The sequence below is a fragment of the Triticum aestivum genome, chromosome 3A (genome assembly GCF_018294505.1).
Source record: "Triticum aestivum cultivar Chinese Spring chromosome 3A, IWGSC CS RefSeq v2.1, whole genome shotgun sequence".
NCBI lineage: Eukaryota > Viridiplantae > Streptophyta > Magnoliopsida > Poales > Poaceae > Triticum > Triticum aestivum.
Window position 1 is genome coordinate 130,702,539 of NC_057800.1, and position 18,150 is coordinate 130,720,688.

The 18,150-nt window shown below is 41.8% G+C and overlaps 2 protein-coding genes across 5 annotated transcripts; both read right to left on the minus strand.

The window, feature by feature from the left end:
- Positions 1 to 3,218: 3,218 nt before the first annotated feature.
- Positions 3,219 to 6,275, minus strand: LOC123060662 (GDSL esterase/lipase At5g45920). The gene is made up of 5 exons (XM_044483462.1): positions 5,909 to 6,275; positions 5,602 to 5,826; positions 5,458 to 5,525; positions 4,733 to 4,900; positions 3,219 to 3,618 (listed from the first exon to the last, which is right to left on the minus strand). Exons 1-5 carry the CDS (start codon positions 6,005 to 6,007, stop codon positions 3,459 to 3,461), a joined length of 720 nt encoding a protein of 239 aa, XP_044339397.1. The 5' UTR covers positions 6,008 to 6,275; the 3' UTR covers positions 3,219 to 3,458.
- Positions 6,276 to 6,779: 504 nt separating this feature from the next.
- Positions 6,780 to 16,689, minus strand: LOC123060663 (aarF domain-containing protein kinase 1). 4 transcript variants are annotated; one of them, XM_044483464.1, is made up of 16 exons: positions 16,289 to 16,669; positions 16,140 to 16,209; positions 15,297 to 15,437; positions 15,130 to 15,200; positions 14,286 to 14,379; positions 13,229 to 13,300; positions 12,251 to 12,317; positions 11,726 to 11,811; positions 10,206 to 10,256; positions 9,888 to 9,935; positions 9,328 to 9,448; positions 9,005 to 9,185; positions 7,822 to 7,959; positions 7,619 to 7,731; positions 7,419 to 7,487; positions 6,780 to 7,319 (listed from the first exon to the last, which is right to left on the minus strand). In XM_044483464.1, the coding sequence occupies exons 1-16, from the start codon at positions 16,534 to 16,536 to the stop codon at positions 7,201 to 7,203; spliced, it is 1,689 nt and encodes a 562-aa protein (XP_044339399.1). In that variant the 5' UTR covers positions 16,537 to 16,669; the 3' UTR covers positions 6,780 to 7,200. The 4 variants fall into 4 exon arrangements, 3 of the variants coding, with proteins under 3 accessions (XP_044339399.1, XP_044339398.1, XP_044339400.1); XM_044483463.1 differs by having other exon boundaries at positions 13,229 to 13,306; positions 16,289 to 16,666; XM_044483465.1 differs by having other exon boundaries at positions 13,229 to 13,306; positions 16,126 to 16,209; positions 16,289 to 16,651.
- Between the last annotated feature and the right edge of the window lie 1,461 nt (positions 16,690 to 18,150).

Consider the following 18,150-nt stretch of genomic DNA (forward strand, 5'->3'; position numbering starts at 1 on the left):
TTTAAATGCCATGGGACAGATTCTTACACTTCCATGGGGAGACATGTTGAAATGCTATGGGACCTATGGCAATTTCTCTCTTCCTACAAACATTTCAAAATGTAAAAAAGATAAACCAAAATCATCATGTCAGAAATTTGAGAGTGAACCAATAACTTCTAAAACTGCCATGATTCATGAATTGGTATCAAACAAACAAAATGCCATGCCAAGATAGGGAATTTCCATGTGTAAAATCAGTTGTTAAGTTGCCGTGTGTATAAGCTGAAATTGCCATGTGAGTGTTAGTAAACCAAAATCTGAAATTCCCCATGTTTTAGATCAGTCAGTATCCCCTGTTGCACTGAAAATCAAGCAACTGATGACAATCTCTCTAGCAAAAAGCTTCATAAAAAAGTACTCACCGAACGGAGGAGAAAGTGAAACACCAACGGAGATGTGGCCGGCGCTTCACTGCAACAGTAGCTCCCCGGTGTTCCCAGCCGGGCACCATGTGAGCACCCTCGTCCAACTTCATGCGCACCTCCGCCACCACCATCTCATCCTCCGCCTACTTCTCGCCATCGGAGGCCACCACCACCACGCGACATCATCACTTCAGGAGGACACGTCGCCGCGGAACTCCTTGGTGGCGAGAAGGTCGACAAGGACCCCGACCCCGGCCCTGCATTTGTTCATGTTGTACTATATGTTTGCACATCGCCCTCGCAATCTCTAGAAAATTATGGAGGATGTTCCAAAAGTGTTTTGAGAGCTACAAATATGGAGACTCTGCAAGATTTGCTCTAAGGTGATGAGCTAGCATTTCGCGTCTTAGTAACGTAAATTCCTATTTGGTGCTTAAGGCGCCAACTAGAGTTGGTTCTGTAAATAGTGCACATGCGCGCATCCGGATGGTAGTTCAATAAGTGGGCCGATCCATTTGGCCTTGCTTTCATCGTTTTCGGGAACCTTTCCTCCAATTTTTCTGGCCGGTTTTCAATGTTTTTCCTTCTATGTTTTTGCTGCTTTTTACACGGTTTTGTTCAATTTTTTTTACCTTTTTATTTTTATTTTTTCAAAAGAGTCATGAACACTTTCAAAAATATTTGAACATTTCAAAATTCATGAATAGCTATTAAATTCATGAACTTTTTAAAAATTTGCAAACAAAATTTTCAAATTTGTGAAACTTTTTCCAAATTCAAAAATATTTATAATAATTGATTATTATTATTTTTAAAAAGACATTTTCAAATTCAAGTTTTAAAAAAATCTGGAACACTTTTTGAATCCATGTTCTTTTAAATCCATGAAAATTTTAATTACACCAATTTATGGGGAAAATTGATTCATGTTTTTTTCCTTAGGTGAACTAGGGATTTTATTCAAAGTTTAGAACATATGGAATACATGCTACTGTCCCTTGCCACAGTTGACGGCCTACGGTGAGAGAAGAAGCAACCTTAGCTGATGCGTGTGCTTCCAAATTGCACTCCCAATTCTCAAAGTGGAAACTGACTTCGACGAGATCTCTGCTCCTATGATTGATCTCGTTTAGCACCATCAAGTAGGAGGTTGCAACACCCTTGTTGATATTTGATATGATCTCAAGGAAGGTCCGAACCAATCACCAACTTCTGAAGATTGAGATCCCGAGCACCTCGTTGCAAGCATGTGCTTCTAGATTCACTGGGTCAACAAGATCACGAAGGAAGCTCCAAAGAAAATGACCTGCATATCCTTGTAAATAGCAGTAACCGCACCCAAATTACCATGGCGAGAAATCCTGCCGTTGACGTTGATTTTTGCGGCATCTCCCTCTAGTGCTAACCATCTGCAGCTTCTCTGACGTGAAGTAGGAGAAGCACTGGACCGTGTGACACAAGCAACTGCAATCTTCAAATCCTCTAAGTATCAAAAGCCTGAAAGGAAAACGAGTATGCAAGCGAATAAGCAAGCGGCCGTGCGTGAACACTATTGGGTCGCGGTCAGAGGAACGAGCTGTGAGCGCCGTGACTACCATAGTAACTTTTTTGGCGCCTTAAGCGCTAAATAGGGGAACTCCTATCTGACGCACATGCGTCAAAATGTCGGCCTCCTGCACAGGAAGGGCCAGCCCATTATCCCTAGTTTGTTGTTCCGAAGGTTGCATCACTTTTCGCCTTTTGCCGTATCTGGTTTTCGATTTTTTTTTGTTCTTAAGAAACTCTTTTCAATCGGTTTTATTTTCGGAAAACACAAATATTTATTTACTATTGTATAAACTTAACATTATTTAAAAAATTGGGAATAATTTTAAAGTTTTAACATATTTTTAAGAAGGGAACATTTGTAAGGAAAGCTAACTATTTTGAAAAAAATATGTTTTAAAAATTTGAGAACATTTTCTAAATGCAAACATTTCTAAAATTCGAACACTTTATAAATAAATTGTACATTTTGTAAAAAAAACTCCAAAAAAACTGGTATAACACAATAGAAGGGAAGATGAAAACATACATGACCAAAACCTTTTAGAAGGTTCGTAAAAATGAATTTGTGTAGACTACGAAATAACGATAATTTGACGCAACGTGTACATGAATTCAGAAGCTCCCCTCAATCCCCTCTTTCTTTCGAGCAAGTTTAGTCTCTTTGTTCATCCTGAGCAAATTTAGGCCTCGGTTCTGGATTACTGAAGCTCGATCTGTCAAAATTCATGTAAGCGGGAAGGGCCACAACAAAGCACTAATTAAGTAGTACTCCTTGCAAAGGTCACTCCCGTGTTTCAGGTTGCGGCAAGTGGCGCATATGCAGTGTGCCTTGTAACCCGGGAGTTTTTTTTCCCGTAGATTCGTTTATTCAATGCGCTTTATCTCTCAAACCGTGCGTTCAAATATCAAACCGTTTTCATCATTGGAATGAATCCTCGTGTCGAGATCTTCAAAACTAGATCGTGTTGATAGGTTTCTGTAAACTTTTTTTTTCACAAAAAAACCCGATCCAAGAACACATTTTTCCTTTCTGAGAGGCACGGTTGTGCCTCTTGCGGAAGGAAAACACCGCGTTTTTCGCCTCTTGCGTAAGCAAATTCGTGCCTCTCACGAAAGAGAAAAAAATATGTTTTTTTTCTTTTTTTCGAGAGGCACAGTCATGCCTCTTGCGGAAGTAAATTCGTGTCTCTAGGAGAAGTAAATACGTGCCTCCACGGGAAGCAAATCCGTGCCTCAACAAGAAGTAAATTTGTGCCTCTTGCATACGAAACGAACAGCAGAAGATGTCCATTTATGTTTCACTCATTTTCACTTGCCTTCAATACATGCAAATTGCAACATCTTCAAAACAAGTCACAAACATTGCAGACATAGAACATCGGCACAATATATCCAAGTTAGAAAACAAATCAGACACCAAACCGAACATAGCTTGTTTTCAGAACTAAAGCTGAGCCATAGTGCCTTCCTTCTGGGAATCCAACCATGCGGCGGATACCTTCTTCAAATTTCAAAGGCTTTCAGTGGGTCCTTGGGGTCAATTTCATGGAAGAGAGGGAGATCGGACCGGAGACTGTGCTGGCTGAAACCAACACTTTCCAGTGTCTTCAGCACCTCGTCGAACAAAACTTTGTTCCCGAACGGGGTGAAATGTAGCCCGTCACTGCATGATATAACAAAGTTATCGTACTAGTTCAGAATGTGCTTCGGCAAAATACTATATAATCAAAACCACTATATACCGAACATTAGGGCATTAAGAGCAGAGATGAATATAATATTCTGCTAACGTACTGGTCAATTGATGACCAATTATCATATTCCTGGATGAAGAACAGGACTTGGAAAAGGTGTACATTAGACCACTAAAGTAGTGTTCTAAACACTCTTATATTTCTTTACGGAGGGAGTATTTCTGAAGTTTCAAGCTATTTCAAGCACATAGACTAATGGCTATTAGCAAATGGTAAGAGATCATTCAGACATACAAGCGTGCAGATTATATACTACTGTATCTGAGAACATGCAATACAAAATCTTCTTTTTTATATTTTATAGGAGAGTGGAAAAAAATTAGCGTGCTAAAAGAAGAAGTGTTCAATAGCTTCCATTAGAGAAACAAAAGCGAGAGCATATAATTTGCTCTATTTACAGGTTTTTGTTTTACACTGCAGATGTTAGAAAATTATTCATGGTGTAGAATATTAAGTTAGATTTATGTGTCGCTATAATCATTGTTTTTACGATGAGATCACAGGATGCAGATTATCAACTAATTCTTAGCTTGTTTTCTCAGTCTCGTTATATAACCAAGAACATCACTTGGCAAAGTTCAATAGCACTATAGGTTGGCTCCACCTGATTCGCATAATTGTGATTCTTGATTTACCTAGAATGCCAAACATAACAAACGTTTTGTGTGTGTGTGTGTGGCCTAAAATTATAGCCAACAGCCAAAATGGTGAATTCTGGTCTGGGGTGCACTGCACATGATAAACAAGTTCCTCACTTAATTGCATTGTTTTTGATAGAAAATGTTAGGCAAATTCTGAGCAACAGTCTGCCCGAGGATTTACACCTATTTTTTTAACATTCAACAGAAGTAGAAAACCATTTTTATCTTATCTGGCCATTTTCATAACCAGCAAAGAAAGCAGCTCATAGAATGAATAATCTCGCAATTATTAAGCCTTTGCACCGTCAACATTAGGTATAAGAGTTCTTCAAACAGATTTGCATGATCTACCTTTGCCTACAATTTGGAAGGAGATTTGTACCTTAATGCAGACGTTTGCCAATCAGGAAATTGCTGTATCTGCGTCCAGATGTCTATAACTGGATGACCCAATTCTTTAGCAACAGCTATGCACGCCTGTGCATAAGTGCCAGCAGCTTCATTGGTTCTTTCAGGCTGTCTTGAAGGGTCATTATCTCCATATATGTCTCTGCATGGAAAGATATGGAATAAGTGTGGTTTGCATGCGAATCTGCTTTGCCAAAAGGTACAATTTATATAATTTGCTTGGAAGAAATCTCCAGGCCAGACCACAGGCCACCACCTGGCAACTGGATAACAGGATATATACAAAGCCCAATAGCACACTCCACACTGTTGAAATTGTCGCAATTTCGATTGAAAATACAGGGAACACACAAGGAACTAAACCTAATGAACTTGTTAAATAGATGCACATAGGCCGAATACTAAACACACACTGTGTACACTTAGTAAGTTCAGCCCAATTTCTTAACATTGTGGTTGAGATAAACAGTTTTGATTGACATAAATCACTGCAAACACAAGTGACTGCCCGCATCCACAATGGTATATGGAATATAGAAAAAGGAAACCCACAAGGGAATACAGCAAAGGTAAACCCATAAGCCACAAGGGAATCAACATAAGGAAACCCATAAGGATATCCAGTGGATCCTGGTTGACCTGACCACCAATAAAGCAGTAAAAGTATGATATCGGCAAGGTGAGGGGGCTATCAGTTACCGAATCCTCGCCGGCTCGTGGATCGGCGGAGGGGTGATGAGTATGACGGCGGCGGAGGGCCACTTATTCTGCAAAACCAAACCACAGATGAGTAGCTGAAGAAGCAAATCAGCTTGAGCAGCATTCCTGTTCCAGGACCGCAACCTTGAAGTACGCAGAGATGGCGCGTAGGTTGTCCTTGTACTCCCCGAGCGGCACGTGCTGGTGCGCCTGCACCTGGTCGGGCAGGGTGGCGTCGTTGGCGCCGAAGAAGACCGTCACCGCCGCCGGGTCCGCGCCTCCGTCGGCCGCCCCCTCCATGGCTCTGTCCAGCACCTTCAGCGCCCAGCGCGTGTTGTACCCGCTGAGGCCGCGCAGCACCACATCCGCCTAATCATCAGCAAAAACCCGACGTCACGCGTAGCGGCGGCGGCGGCGCGACCGGCGAGGGGGAGGGGCGCTGCGGACGTACCTGCCTCGCGAACTGCTCCGCGAGGGCGGCGCCCCAGCCGCCGGGGGCAAAGGACTGCTCGGTGATCGAGTCGCCGAAGAGCACCAGCCGCGGCCGCATCTTGTCCCCTCCTCCCTCCAACACGGATCACGGATCGGCCGCTGGACTGGGCTTGCTGGCTGGTGGCTACCCCGGATGTCACGTCGCCTTCACGAGCGCCTCGCTTCTGCAGTGGAGTATTATACGGCCATGGCCATGTGGTAGGTTGTTGGGTGGCCTCCAGGGAGAGGTGGAATATTATTAGGTGAGCTCGTCGCGACTTTGATCGGCAAGCGGCGAGGATTCTTCGGTACTTCCGAGTCCCGACGAGCGAGCAGGTTCCGGCCAGCCGTCTTCCCCCCTTTTTTTTTAGGGTCTGGCCAACCGTCTGTTGAGCTCTCCCGGTGTGTCGTTGGGCCGATGACTGGCTGACCGGACGAAAAGCCCAGAATTTGAGGCCCGTGAACATAGAATGGATTTGAGCAAATATCGTCCTCCCACCGATGGCTAAACAGCCTCAAAAAGAAAAAGAAAAAGATGGCTAAACAGCCATGTCGGATGTCGCCACGCGCGTGTGATATGGAGAGTTCGCTGAAAGAAAAATGAATGGATCAAGAGAGAGAGAGAGCAGTTTTAAGGTTAAATTATCAAAATACAGGACGCGGACGCGGCCTATCTCAGCTTGAGCTCATATGAGCTCGGATGAAAAGTAAAATCCAAAAAATAAAATAAAATAAATCTTATTTTATTTTGGCAAACATTGATGAATATTCAAATGCTTGCAGAGCTTCATCATGGAATAACATATGTGGAAGTCGTGCCTTGCGGAAAATAAATTTAAAAACAATAAAAATTTTGAGGTAACAATAATCACTGACATGATACTTACCACTCCGAGTCAAACATAACAGGTAGACTGTACGTGCATGTGAATTCTTTTTTTTTCTTGAGGGACATGTGAATTCTCTCTGTGACACTCCCCCGCAGAAAAAAAAAGGGTGACACTGACACAGGGTACTACTCCTGATAAACATCTAAATTTCTAGCAGAGTATATATGTGGACCACATGTACATAAAAGTAGAAGTCAACACAAACTTAGTAGCATCAGCGTCCAGCCATCTATTACCTCCGTATTTAGCCTACAAGAACGTCTTATATTTTGGTATGGAGGTAGTAATTGTACAATTTGCTGAATCCAGCTGCGAGTTCCCTTCAGACGTGCACGACCTGCTTCCTGCCCCCCATTTGCCAAACTTGTTCAGCTGCAGGACATCACATCAGAGGTTTGTACCAACCCAAAACATCTCGACTTATCTTCAGGAGCATCCAACTCAATTTGTCCTTGATCTTATGCTTGTAGTCAATAAACTGCACCAACAACCTCGCTAGTTCTGAAAGTAGGATTTTCTAGGTCAGAGCAGATTAGCATGTGGTAGGCAAACTGGTAACATCAGGTGGATGTAGGGTGGGGCGGCGGTGTTGTACATTACCAATGAGTATCCTCAGATGGAGATAGCTGATGCTTGTTTTGACTCGCAACGATAGACGGTTGATTGCACCTATATTAGAGAAATCAGAATATCGGACTAACTAGGATCTCCCCGCAAACAAAAAAAGACTAACTAGGATGTTGGCAAGAGCCAATGGCTCAACCAGTTTTGATAAGCATGGAAAGTTGACTGAGACATACCAGACTCCAATCTGGACTGTTCCTCATGGCCATATATGGCACACTTTGCATAAGCAAGAAGTCGAACATGACGTGGGGCCCCTAGATTCCCTAAAATGGACCTCAATAGTCCACTGAATTGAGATCACAAATAACATTACAAACAACAAAAATGAGTGAGAAAATAGTAGCAAGGTTATGTGCTCTACAAAGATTTTCCTTACTCTGTTCGAAGTATGACCAGAAAGTCAGGCGGCAAGGATTCCATAAATGAAGATATATCATCCATTCCAAGAGAGCTCAAGTCTTGCTTTATACGTGTCTTCTCTTCACCAGATACTTGTGTTCCAAGAGCTGATTTGCTGGTGAGCATTACAACAGTTAGACATGAAAGGCTGTTTAATAAGTAACTTGTTGCACGTCACTGCCTAGCCCATAAAGTAAAACTGTAAGAACTGAGCTTAATACAATAAATATGTTTAAGCGATGAGATTCTAGCACTTAAATTGACTCTCTTGGAAAGGTTAGACTTTACTACTTAGCCCACACCTGCAAGTGGGACTCACCATGAGAGAACCGAAGCTATTAGCTAAACTTTGCTGTCCCTGTGGTCATTGGTGGCTCGCACATCAAGATTATCCAGTCAGCAACTGTATTGTGCCTAAAATAAGCATGTCACGAGGGTTCTCCTGACTCTAGTTATTACTATGGTAATCATTGAACTTTAGAATTGATGTAAAGCAGAACATGGATATGTATTAAAATTTACGGTATAGAATAGATACCAAGCTTGGTTTGTTCCTCGGGGCGATCAAATCCAGCGCAATGCATTGGGTTATGAGAAGTGGAAAGCAGTTGCCACTGCTCTTGCCCAATGGTTAGCTAGGGCCTTTTTCTGGTTCTCTCTCACCCACTTGGGATGGCACATTACTTTCTTCCAGCTCTACCAATATAATGAGGCGCCACATTTTTTGCATTTTCTCGAGAAATGAGAAACACCAAGCTGGCTTTACTCAATGCATGGCTGATGTACTAAGCGTATGTAACAAAATCATGGCTGAAGTCTAGCAATACGAACTAATGCATGGCAGAAGTACTAAGAAAATATGAAACCAATGCATGGCTGACGTAAATAAATAAAAAGCCTGGTGTTCATTTTTAAGTTGTCTATTCTAGGTTGCCATAAAAAAAACTTAATGTCTTTGTATGAGCTACCTGATCAGAAATAATTTCCTAACTTTTCGAGTGTGGACTTATATGCATCCGTTGCTTAAGAAAATTAGTGTATTATAAGAATTTCCCTATTAACGTTGAACATGACTTTTCTCATGTTTTTTGCCCCATAATGAAAAGTCCACAGAACATTGCAATATTTGAGCATTGTGGTGGAAGTGAAAAAAGGTTTACCTGTATATAGTCCTTCCAGTGAATATTAAAGGGAAGTACTTTGCATATTTTCCGACACCAAACTGTTCACCTAACTCCAGAATTTTTGGCACATCCAGCGATATCAATGCTTTCCACAGCTTACAATAGTCCAGTCTAAACTTTGGGTCCAATTCTTTATAAATGCCATGATCCAACAAAACTGTAAAAGTATGCACCATTTTACCAATTAAAAGCAATACAAGTTCATTCTGTCAAATAGGAAGAGCTGAATAAACCCAGCCATTATGATATAATGAATATAGACAAGCAGAAAATATCATGTCACAAAACAAAAGGAGCACCTAATGAAAATCTCCCTTGGCCTCGAGGAGAAACCAATATGTTTCCAGGATGAGGATCACCATGAACAAAACCATGTATAAATATCATTTCACCAAACAGTTCGATTAATGCTTTAGCTACCTGGAAGGTACATATAGAGGTAAGAGAACACACACGTACAAAATAGCAGGTCAGTGAGAAAAATTCATATCATGCACAACATCAAATAAATGAACATGAAGGGGTGAGCAAAATAGATTAGAAGAACCATTTTTTGCATCCTTTAGGAAATATAATCTTGTTTATATAATTCCTTGTTAGTGAATTTTATAACCAATAATAAGTGTCAACTATACAGGGGTACAAGAATGGCATACAAAGCATAGTAAACAAAAATGATGATACATGAGAACTATCGAACTCGAGGCACACTTTTTGTTGGTGGTGTGTGTGTGTGTGTCTGAAGTTTGCTTCTATGTGTGTCTGAAGTTTGCTTCTAGTTATTGTCAAAGCATGTGCGCAAAAAAAAAATTACTTGGACAATAGATACATCCATTTTAGGTGTGAGTCTTAAGAAAACCTTTGTTGGGCTGATATCTGCCTTCCTTAGGAAGTCCAAGTCATCAACCTGTCACAACAGTAACACAAGAGGTTATGTGAATGTACTCCTCCATTATTAGCCACTTCAGATATTCCATTAACTAGAGATAATGCTCTCCTCCTCTCTCTTATGTTTGGATGAATCCCCCATTTTTCTTCCCAGTATCTTCCATTTAGTTCAAGGATTATTCACAAACAATAGACGTTATCCAATGATTTGTAAATTAAGCCCCAAAACAGCCTGTAAGATTCAGCCAAGGAGTAATCATTTACCTTGTCCTTTAAAAAAAACATTTACCTTGTGGCCGGTACAAAATTCCATTGTTAAGACCTCCTTGGTTGTCAGTTCCTGCAACAGCTTCAACTAGTCACAAACTGCTATACACAAACCTAAACAGTTAACATCTTATGCACCAGCAAACTCAAATAAAAGAAGTAACAGTGAGGCACCTAAACTATCAGCATGAGGTTCAACTGTCAAATACAACCTTACTTCAGTCAGTATATGTTTTGACCATGTAATGTGGAGAATTGAACGAATTAATGATTTTGCTAGTTATTTTATTTTATTTTTATTTTCAAGAGAAGACAAAAGCTTTGCATGTCGATGCATTGATAGATAGAAAAGGCATTTAAAAGGACGCAGCTAAAAAATTATAACAACCCACACCACACCTTTAGGCGCTAAGCTCTGCGGGCAGTTACGCTTGCAGGCCTATCGCTCTTGCTCTATCCCACAACCTTATCTCCGCCTGTATATATCTTTCTAAATAAAGCTAACAATGGTTTGAAGTTCAAATATCGAATGCTAAATTAGTAAATACTGAAAACTAGTTGTTATCTAAAAAAAAGGGCAACCTGGTGCATGTAGCTCCCGCTTGCGCAGGGTCCAGGGAAGGGTCCGACCACTTTGGATCTATAGTACGCAGCCTTTCCCTACATTTCTGTAAGAGGCTGTTTCCAGGACTTGAACCCATGACCTCATGGTCACAAGGCAGCAGCTTTACCACTGCGCCAAATTTCAATCTCATAATGGGGATTGAGGCCGTACCCTATAAGTGCACCCTTTCCTAATTGCATTTCTCCTCAAAATGTTGTTCAGATGGACATGAAAGAATTGACCTTTATCTAATTAGTAGTGGTCACCGGTCATGATATAATCAAGCATCTTGTAAAGTTCAACTGAAACTCGACTCATGTTAGGGGAAACAAGTTCGGTGAAATTAGCATTATTTCAATTTTTATCATTTATTTTCTTTTCAACCGAATTCGTCCATTTTGTTGCTCGAAGTGTATGCAATTGAAAATTAGATTAGATTCTGTCCATGCTATTCAATCTTTTTTTGTTTTTCAGGACCATCTTTCGCACCATATGCACAAGAGAATCTGATACCACTTACCCTAGAACTTGCCCTTGCAAATGGAAGTATTTTTTATAACAATGCAAGTTTGTTGGCCTCATCCATGCACTAAAAAAGAGCTCGGCAGGCCAGATCATGCTTTAGTAATAGGCTGATAGTGCGGGGGTCAACACATCACATTGGCATTAACAAAACATTCAATATCTATGCTTATCGTGCTGGAGTAACCAAACTACCATATGAGCGCACAAGCATTTTAGTTGTGTTAGGTTTCACACTGAAACCTTGATGTGCAACACTTTCTAGAGAGGGGCTACCAGCTTAAGTAACACTGGCTGGGCTTTGTGTCAAGAACAGACTACAGTCTACTTGCATAAGGTTTGTTTTTTGTTCCTCGGCTTATAGTTGATGTAATAAAACAGTTAAACAGTAAGGATCACAGTTGGATGCTTAATACCCAAAACACATGAGGTATTTTGACAACATCATTTTTCCTGAAGCATCTTGCAGTTCTCTCGGAATTCTTAGCTTCTTGGGTAAAATCTGCAAAGCATCAATGCACGTGGTATAATTTCTGTAAGGTCCAAAGTCCCAGATGAGCCAAAGCTAGATGCATGTGAACAGTACAAGGAACTTCGTGGGGGATGAGGAATAGGATGCATCTTAACGTTCCAACTTTTAAACTATCACGCCGCAGTTAAAGAATTGGAAGGATAACTTGCAATGCAGTTAACCTAGGTAACTCATATGTTATATACCATGAATATTTCCTTTTTAACTGATGTTACATACCATGAAATTTTCCTTTTGATGTGTGTAGGCCCACTTATGGATACACTAGACTATTGTTCTTTTGATTCAATGAGGAGTCGAGAACTGATGGATAGACAACAGTAGCCATCTTTAATGAATGCAATATTTGATGGTTCTAGAATAATGCCTCCACAGAACTGCGAGAGAGGACAAATGTTCAACCACTTACCCAGTTCCATTGACATGGTTCTCTCAAATTCAAGTAATATTTTCTCAAACCTATAATCAGGAAAGATCTGCCAAAAGAAAAGCTCAATTTAGACTTCACAAATGAGACACTAATAAAGTATTTCAAGGAAGTTCGAACACATTGTTCTAACTCAAGATTTAATTTAAATACATGACAAAACAGACAAGCATGATAAAATTAAATCCGATCATAATGTAGCACCGACAAGAGTCATTCAACCCTTTCCTTATTAAGTTGTCCAGTTATGGCGAACCACCAACTGTTCACTGCTGCCTAATGCATACTAACGGCATGCTACAAGGTAAAAGCAATGACTTGCTTTAGATTGAAGGATATGTTTGACTTCTTTTTTTCATCAATGATGCCACAAAAGAAACTGACCCATACATCCCTCCTTAAAACATGCAGCGGAACAAGTCAAGCCTAAAACATGCAGCTGCACATGTCTTTTTTCATCAATGAGCTTTTATGTTGTCCAATTGTGGCAACTACCCTCTGAAACATTTAATGAAGTACTCCCTCTGTAAACAAATGTAAGATGTTTTGGCAGTTTAATTTAAACTGCCAAAATGTCTTACATTTATTTACAGAGGGAGTACTAGCATAAAGCTAGTCAGCGAAAATCAAGGACTTCAACTATGTTAGTCTCTTTTCCACTACACAAATTTTGCTGCACGGAGCAGTACTTCAAGTAAAGTTGCTTTTTAACAACAATCATGATCGTTAACAAACCCAGTAGTTGAATTAATATTCTGGATGAAATGTATCCAGCGGCAGAGCCCAAAGCCTTTTTAACATTATTAGGTACAAACGAAGTGAATAAACTAAGCCAGTCAAATATTTTGGGCAGCAAGTAGGAAATATTATCTTTGCCATAATAAACTGAAAGCCCAAAGTTGATATGCGTTACATACCAAAGAGACATATTTTGACAAGAGAGACATATGCGTTACATACCAAAGAGACATATTTTGACAAGAGAGACATAGTCATTATGTCTAGCTTCATTCGCCGCTCCAACCCAGGATACTGAACCTAAATGTCAAAATTAGGATGAAATTCCTCAAACATACTGATACACGTGGAATCAACAAGGATAACTTTTCAGGTCAATGCAGGCTTTACAGCTGCTACAGGGCAAGTTTGAAATCAACTAAAAATGGCATATGGTAATAGCAGGATATGTCTAACAAACGGAGGACAAATATTTAATTCAGCATATTTTGTTATTCCATTACAAAACTAGGTTATGTTGTTATACTTGCTGCCTTACTAAAACAACAACATAAAAACTCCTTTTTTTGCCAAGAACCCAGCATACCACACTTATCTTTTGACTCGAAAAGAACTGTGACAACTAACAAATATTCATGTTTATACCGTTGGATGGCCCTTAGCTACTTCCTTTAAAAATCAGCTCATAAAAGTTTCACAGGGGTAAGGTTAGAGATTATGACCTTATGTAACAATTATAGCCTTGAGTTGACCCATCTGACCACCTTTGTTACACTTTTAAATGTGAGAAATGTGAAGACGTGAATTTAAGCTTATATAAACGTTGGATAAATGACTACAATATGAAAACTGCAACTACCTGATAAAAGTGAGAAGCTATTAATTATTTAGCTGTCCTCGCAGCAATTTGATGTTCAGAGTTTCGTACAGGTCCACACGCCTAAATATGGTAGATGCCTCACCAAGAAAGAAATCCTACTGGCGGACAAAAACGTGGCAGGTTCATGCACAAGCTAGAACTCTGGATGGTGGATATCTTGCCCAAATGCTATGTCTCTACTTATTTACTATTGGAACCATGAGAATTACAGTGTGATGATGTCTTTCTGGACATACTTCACCTATTTACATAAATGTTATTTCATGTGGACGACAGGGCATTACACTGAACTTCTTTTGGAAGGAAAATACACCAATTTTAGGACCTAAAATAAACTACACATTTCAAACAAACAAAAAAAAGAACAGGAAAGAGGTGCAGTGTTAACAGTAATCTAACCTTTACAGCTACTTCCTGATTATTATTCAACCGACCTCGATGAACCTGAGCAATTGATGCAGCAGCGATCGGATGTTCATCAAATTCCAGGAATCTGGTACTCACATATTAATATTTAAACATTTTTTGTAAAAGATTAAGTGACAAATAAACAGAACATGTCAGTCAAACATGAGCTAGAGCTAGTAAAACTGACGCAAGCTCTCGGTTATCATTGTAAGCCCAGGGGATATCTAGATTATACAAATACACAAGCTTATCCTCCGTATGGACGGTTCGCTAAAATCAACATCACTAGTTTGAACACGACCAAATTGGCCGACTGCACTATATAAATTCAGTGCATTTTGTAGTCATCAAATAATGCAAATGGCACGAAGATGATGCTAACAGTAAACTAATGTTAACACTAGGCAAACTCATCACTGTCTAAGCATCTAAATTATGATTGTACACAAGTTAGAAACAAGCACTTAACACAGGCTGGACAAAAGATAGTAAGTGAACTGTAGAGCTCACAGCATGGCCAGATTCAAAAGAAGCAAATCACACAGTGGCAAATACAAGCACATTCTATCCTGATTACAGAGACCCACAACAGAGTAGCCAACTAGTCATCCCATGTTACATTGAAAGGATGTGAAACCCTTTCCGCTCAAGTGCGTTTTCAGCTATGCATAATGCATATATAAGTTCTTGAGCCTGCATAATCATTCTAAATAGACGACTGAATTACAATGTGAGCAAATACAACATTTTTTCTTCTGAAATAGAACAGATTACAACGCACTTTCCAATGATCACAGCACTGATGATTAAAAAAGCATGAAATTTCAATACTTACATGTCATGTAAATCCTTGCCAAAATTTTGTTCAATCACTATTTTGATATCTTGATATTTGCATGGAGTTGCCTGAGTTATTATAAAAATGAAAATGTAAAAGTGAATATTTCTGTATATATATATGACCTTACACCAACAGCAGGGTAGGTAGAAGTTATAGCAAACCTGATCCTGCAGGCAGGAGAGAGTAGATATGTACTCCTTTGGTACTTGTCTTAGTGATGAAACAAACTGACCAGCTTTTACATAAAATCCTCTGTTCACTTTACATAGTCTAAGTAGCTTTTTTGCTGACCTCAAGTGAACCTACAACAGGCAAGGAAAATACAGTACAGCATGTAACTCTGATCTGACAAAACTCGAGTTCTAGAATACATGGTCTACTCATATAGGGCATCAGAGCATCATATTGTGCAAATTGATTTCCAAAAAATGAGTGAAAAAGGGAAGAGGTCTACACATCTAGCAAAATACTGGATGTAATTACACGTTTGCATAAGAGAACACTAAAATTATGTCATGATAGCTCATCCAAAACCAAGGGAAAATAGGCCATGACATTTGAAATGACCCATAGCCACTCATGATGTCGTCTCAAATAGGTAAGGAGTGCATCCAAATTCATTAGATGCGGGTATCTAGCACAATTAAGCGGCAACATATACTTTGCCCACAAAACCATCTTAAGTCACCCCCCTCTCCCAACCAAGAGTAACATTCATATGGCGAATTGCTAGTCCAAAGTATTATGTCGTATCAAAATGAAACGGAGTCCTGTTCTGAACAATACAACCAGAAATCTCTGGCCGGGCCGCTGTAACCTACAGTACCATCTAGCGCAAACTTGCCAATCCTGAATCACTTTCTTAGTTTCTTTTGCTAAGAACATCACAGCACGAGAACCAACAAACGAAATTGCACATGCCCTTCGCCTGTAAGGCTGTAACAAGCTTGCACGCAAGCGGCACACCACCATCCCGTGCAGAATACATACCTCGGAGAGCTTACCCCGGTAATCTGCCGACCCAGGAACCAGCCCCCGCAGCGAGTATTTGTAGTCCAGGACCACGAAGCCAATCTGAAGCAACCAGTCAATCGGCAAAAGTGAGCATGGGCAGCCACTGTCAGTTCCAGAGCAGACGTGGCATTTCGCAAACCGTGTAAATGGCGCGGGAGGAGCGGGCGACGCCGTGGAGCGTGGAGGGAGCGCCGAGGCCGTCGGTGGAAGGGGAGGCGGTGGACGTGGCCGCCAGCGCCGCGCCCGCCGCGGCCGCGAGGAGGAGCGGGGCGCGGCGGCGGCGGAGCATTTGGGCGTGCAGTAGGGGGTTATTATGGGTTTGCCCCTTTGGGCGGGTAGCTTGGATTCGAGGACGTTGGAAAAGGAGGAGACCCAGGTCAGGGGCATCCGGAGCGTTTTGGATCCAATTCCAAGCTGCTCTGGTGAGGTCAGAGCAGCTCAGAATCGGCACATCCGTGTATATACTCGGTAGAACGTGGGTCTTCAAAATTTGACGTCGTAGGTTCAAATCCCACAGAGCAAATTGATTATACGACACATTTTTCCTCGGACTTTGATCTGATGACACATCTTTCTTTTAATTTGATTAGATGGCACACCTTTGATTGAGAGCTAGATTAAAGGCAGGTGATACCCGTAGCCATCCGATTGGTGCATGGATAACCGTTCGATGCAGCTGCTGTTTCAGTCAACGCACGCCCCTATGACGGATTCTGCATCTAGTCGCTCGATTCCGCATCTCGTTGGCCGCACGCGCTTGCCGGTCGCCATGGTCACCAGTCGTCCTGGTTGCCGGTCGCCACACCCGTCGCCTGTATTTGCGGCTGACTCAACGCATGCAACAGCTGCGGTTTGCGGTTGCAGCTCCGGTGGCGACGGCCGCAGCTCGCCGGCGTGCTCGCCGGCGTGCTCGCCGTCGTCCGCTTGGTCCGATCCAGACCGTTTAGGCCTTATCTTCTTCCCCCAGCGAAAACGATTCTCCCAGCGAAGCTTTCCTTCCCACGCACATGGAAGCACAGCAAAAAGAGTGGAGGTTGTGGTTGTACGTGATCCGTCATCATCGCTGTTGTAGGAAGCACCGTCCAGCAGCTCCACCTTCCAAAAAAATGTTTGCAGCTCCACCTCCAATGACGAGCCAACGTCAGAGCAAACGTCAACGCCGGTGATAGAAAAAGACGACGATGGATGCAACAAAAATGTTGTCGCCATCGCAGCTCAGGGCGTCGTCATCACTCATGAATGGTTGCAGCAAAACTTCACGTCGATCATAGCAAAAAGGACGATGGATGCAGCAAAACTTCGTCACCGTCGCCGGGGGTCGCAGCTAAGTCATAAAAAATGGATGTAGCAAATTTGCTTGCCGGTTGTCGCACTATTGGTCGCCGGTCGTAGCACATTTGGGCATCGCTGGGCCATGGCCGGGGAGTGGTCGCTGGTTCTAGCAAAACTCGAAAAGCCGGTTATAGCAAAACTAAGCGCTGGTTCCAGCAAAACTCAAATACAGTGGTAGCAGAAATGTGTTGGTTCCAACAAAAACAGAAAAACGATGGTAACAAGAATGGATACTAGTTCCAGCAAAAAATCAACCCGGTGGTAGCCAAAAAAAATGTTGTTTCCAGCAACAACAAAAGATCCACGGCCAGGGGAGCGGCCTCCTGTCACAGGCTCACAACACCGTAGTATTGCGCGTTGCCGGCCATGGATGCAGCTCCGACCATGGAAGCAACTTCGCCGGCCCTGGATGCAGCTCCGACCATGGACGCAACTTCGTCGTCCATGCCCGTTGTAGCTCCGGGCACCACGGAGCAAATAGGAAATGCAGTTGATAGCGGGGAAATCGAGTGGAGGACACTGGCTCGGGGGTCGGCTTCGGGGGTGCTCACCAGAGAAGAAGAGGGGGGCTCGCTGGAGGAGATCGCCGGGTCAGACTTCCATGGCAGCTGGGGGAGGTTAGGAGAAAAGAAAAGGGATCCAGGAAAAGGGAAGGAGAAGGACGCAGGG

Coding starts and splice junctions, on each gene's coding strand:
- LOC123060662 (XM_044483462.1), bottom strand. CDS start 6,007: ATGCGGCCGCGGCTGGTGCTCTTCGGCGACTCGATCACCGAGCAGTCC. Junction 5,827..5,908: donor CGGAGCAGTTCGCGAGGCAG/GTACGTCCGCAG, acceptor GCTGATGATTAG/GCGGATGTGGTGCTGCGCGG. Junction 4,901..5,457: donor CACGAGCCGGCGAGGATTCG/GTAACTGATAGC, acceptor CTTTCCATGCAG/AGACATATATGGAGATAATG.
- LOC123060663 (XM_044483463.1), bottom strand. CDS start 16,536: ATGCCCCTGACCTGGGTCTCCTCCTTTTCCAACGTCCTCGAATCCAAG. Junction 15,438..16,139: donor TGGGTCGGCAGATTACCGGG/GTAAGCTCTCCG, acceptor TGCCTGTTGTAG/GTTCACTTGAGGTCAGCAAA. Junction 7,960..9,004: donor ACTGGAAGGACTATATACAG/GTAAACCTTTTT, acceptor AATGCTCACCAG/CAAATCAGCTCTTGGAACAC.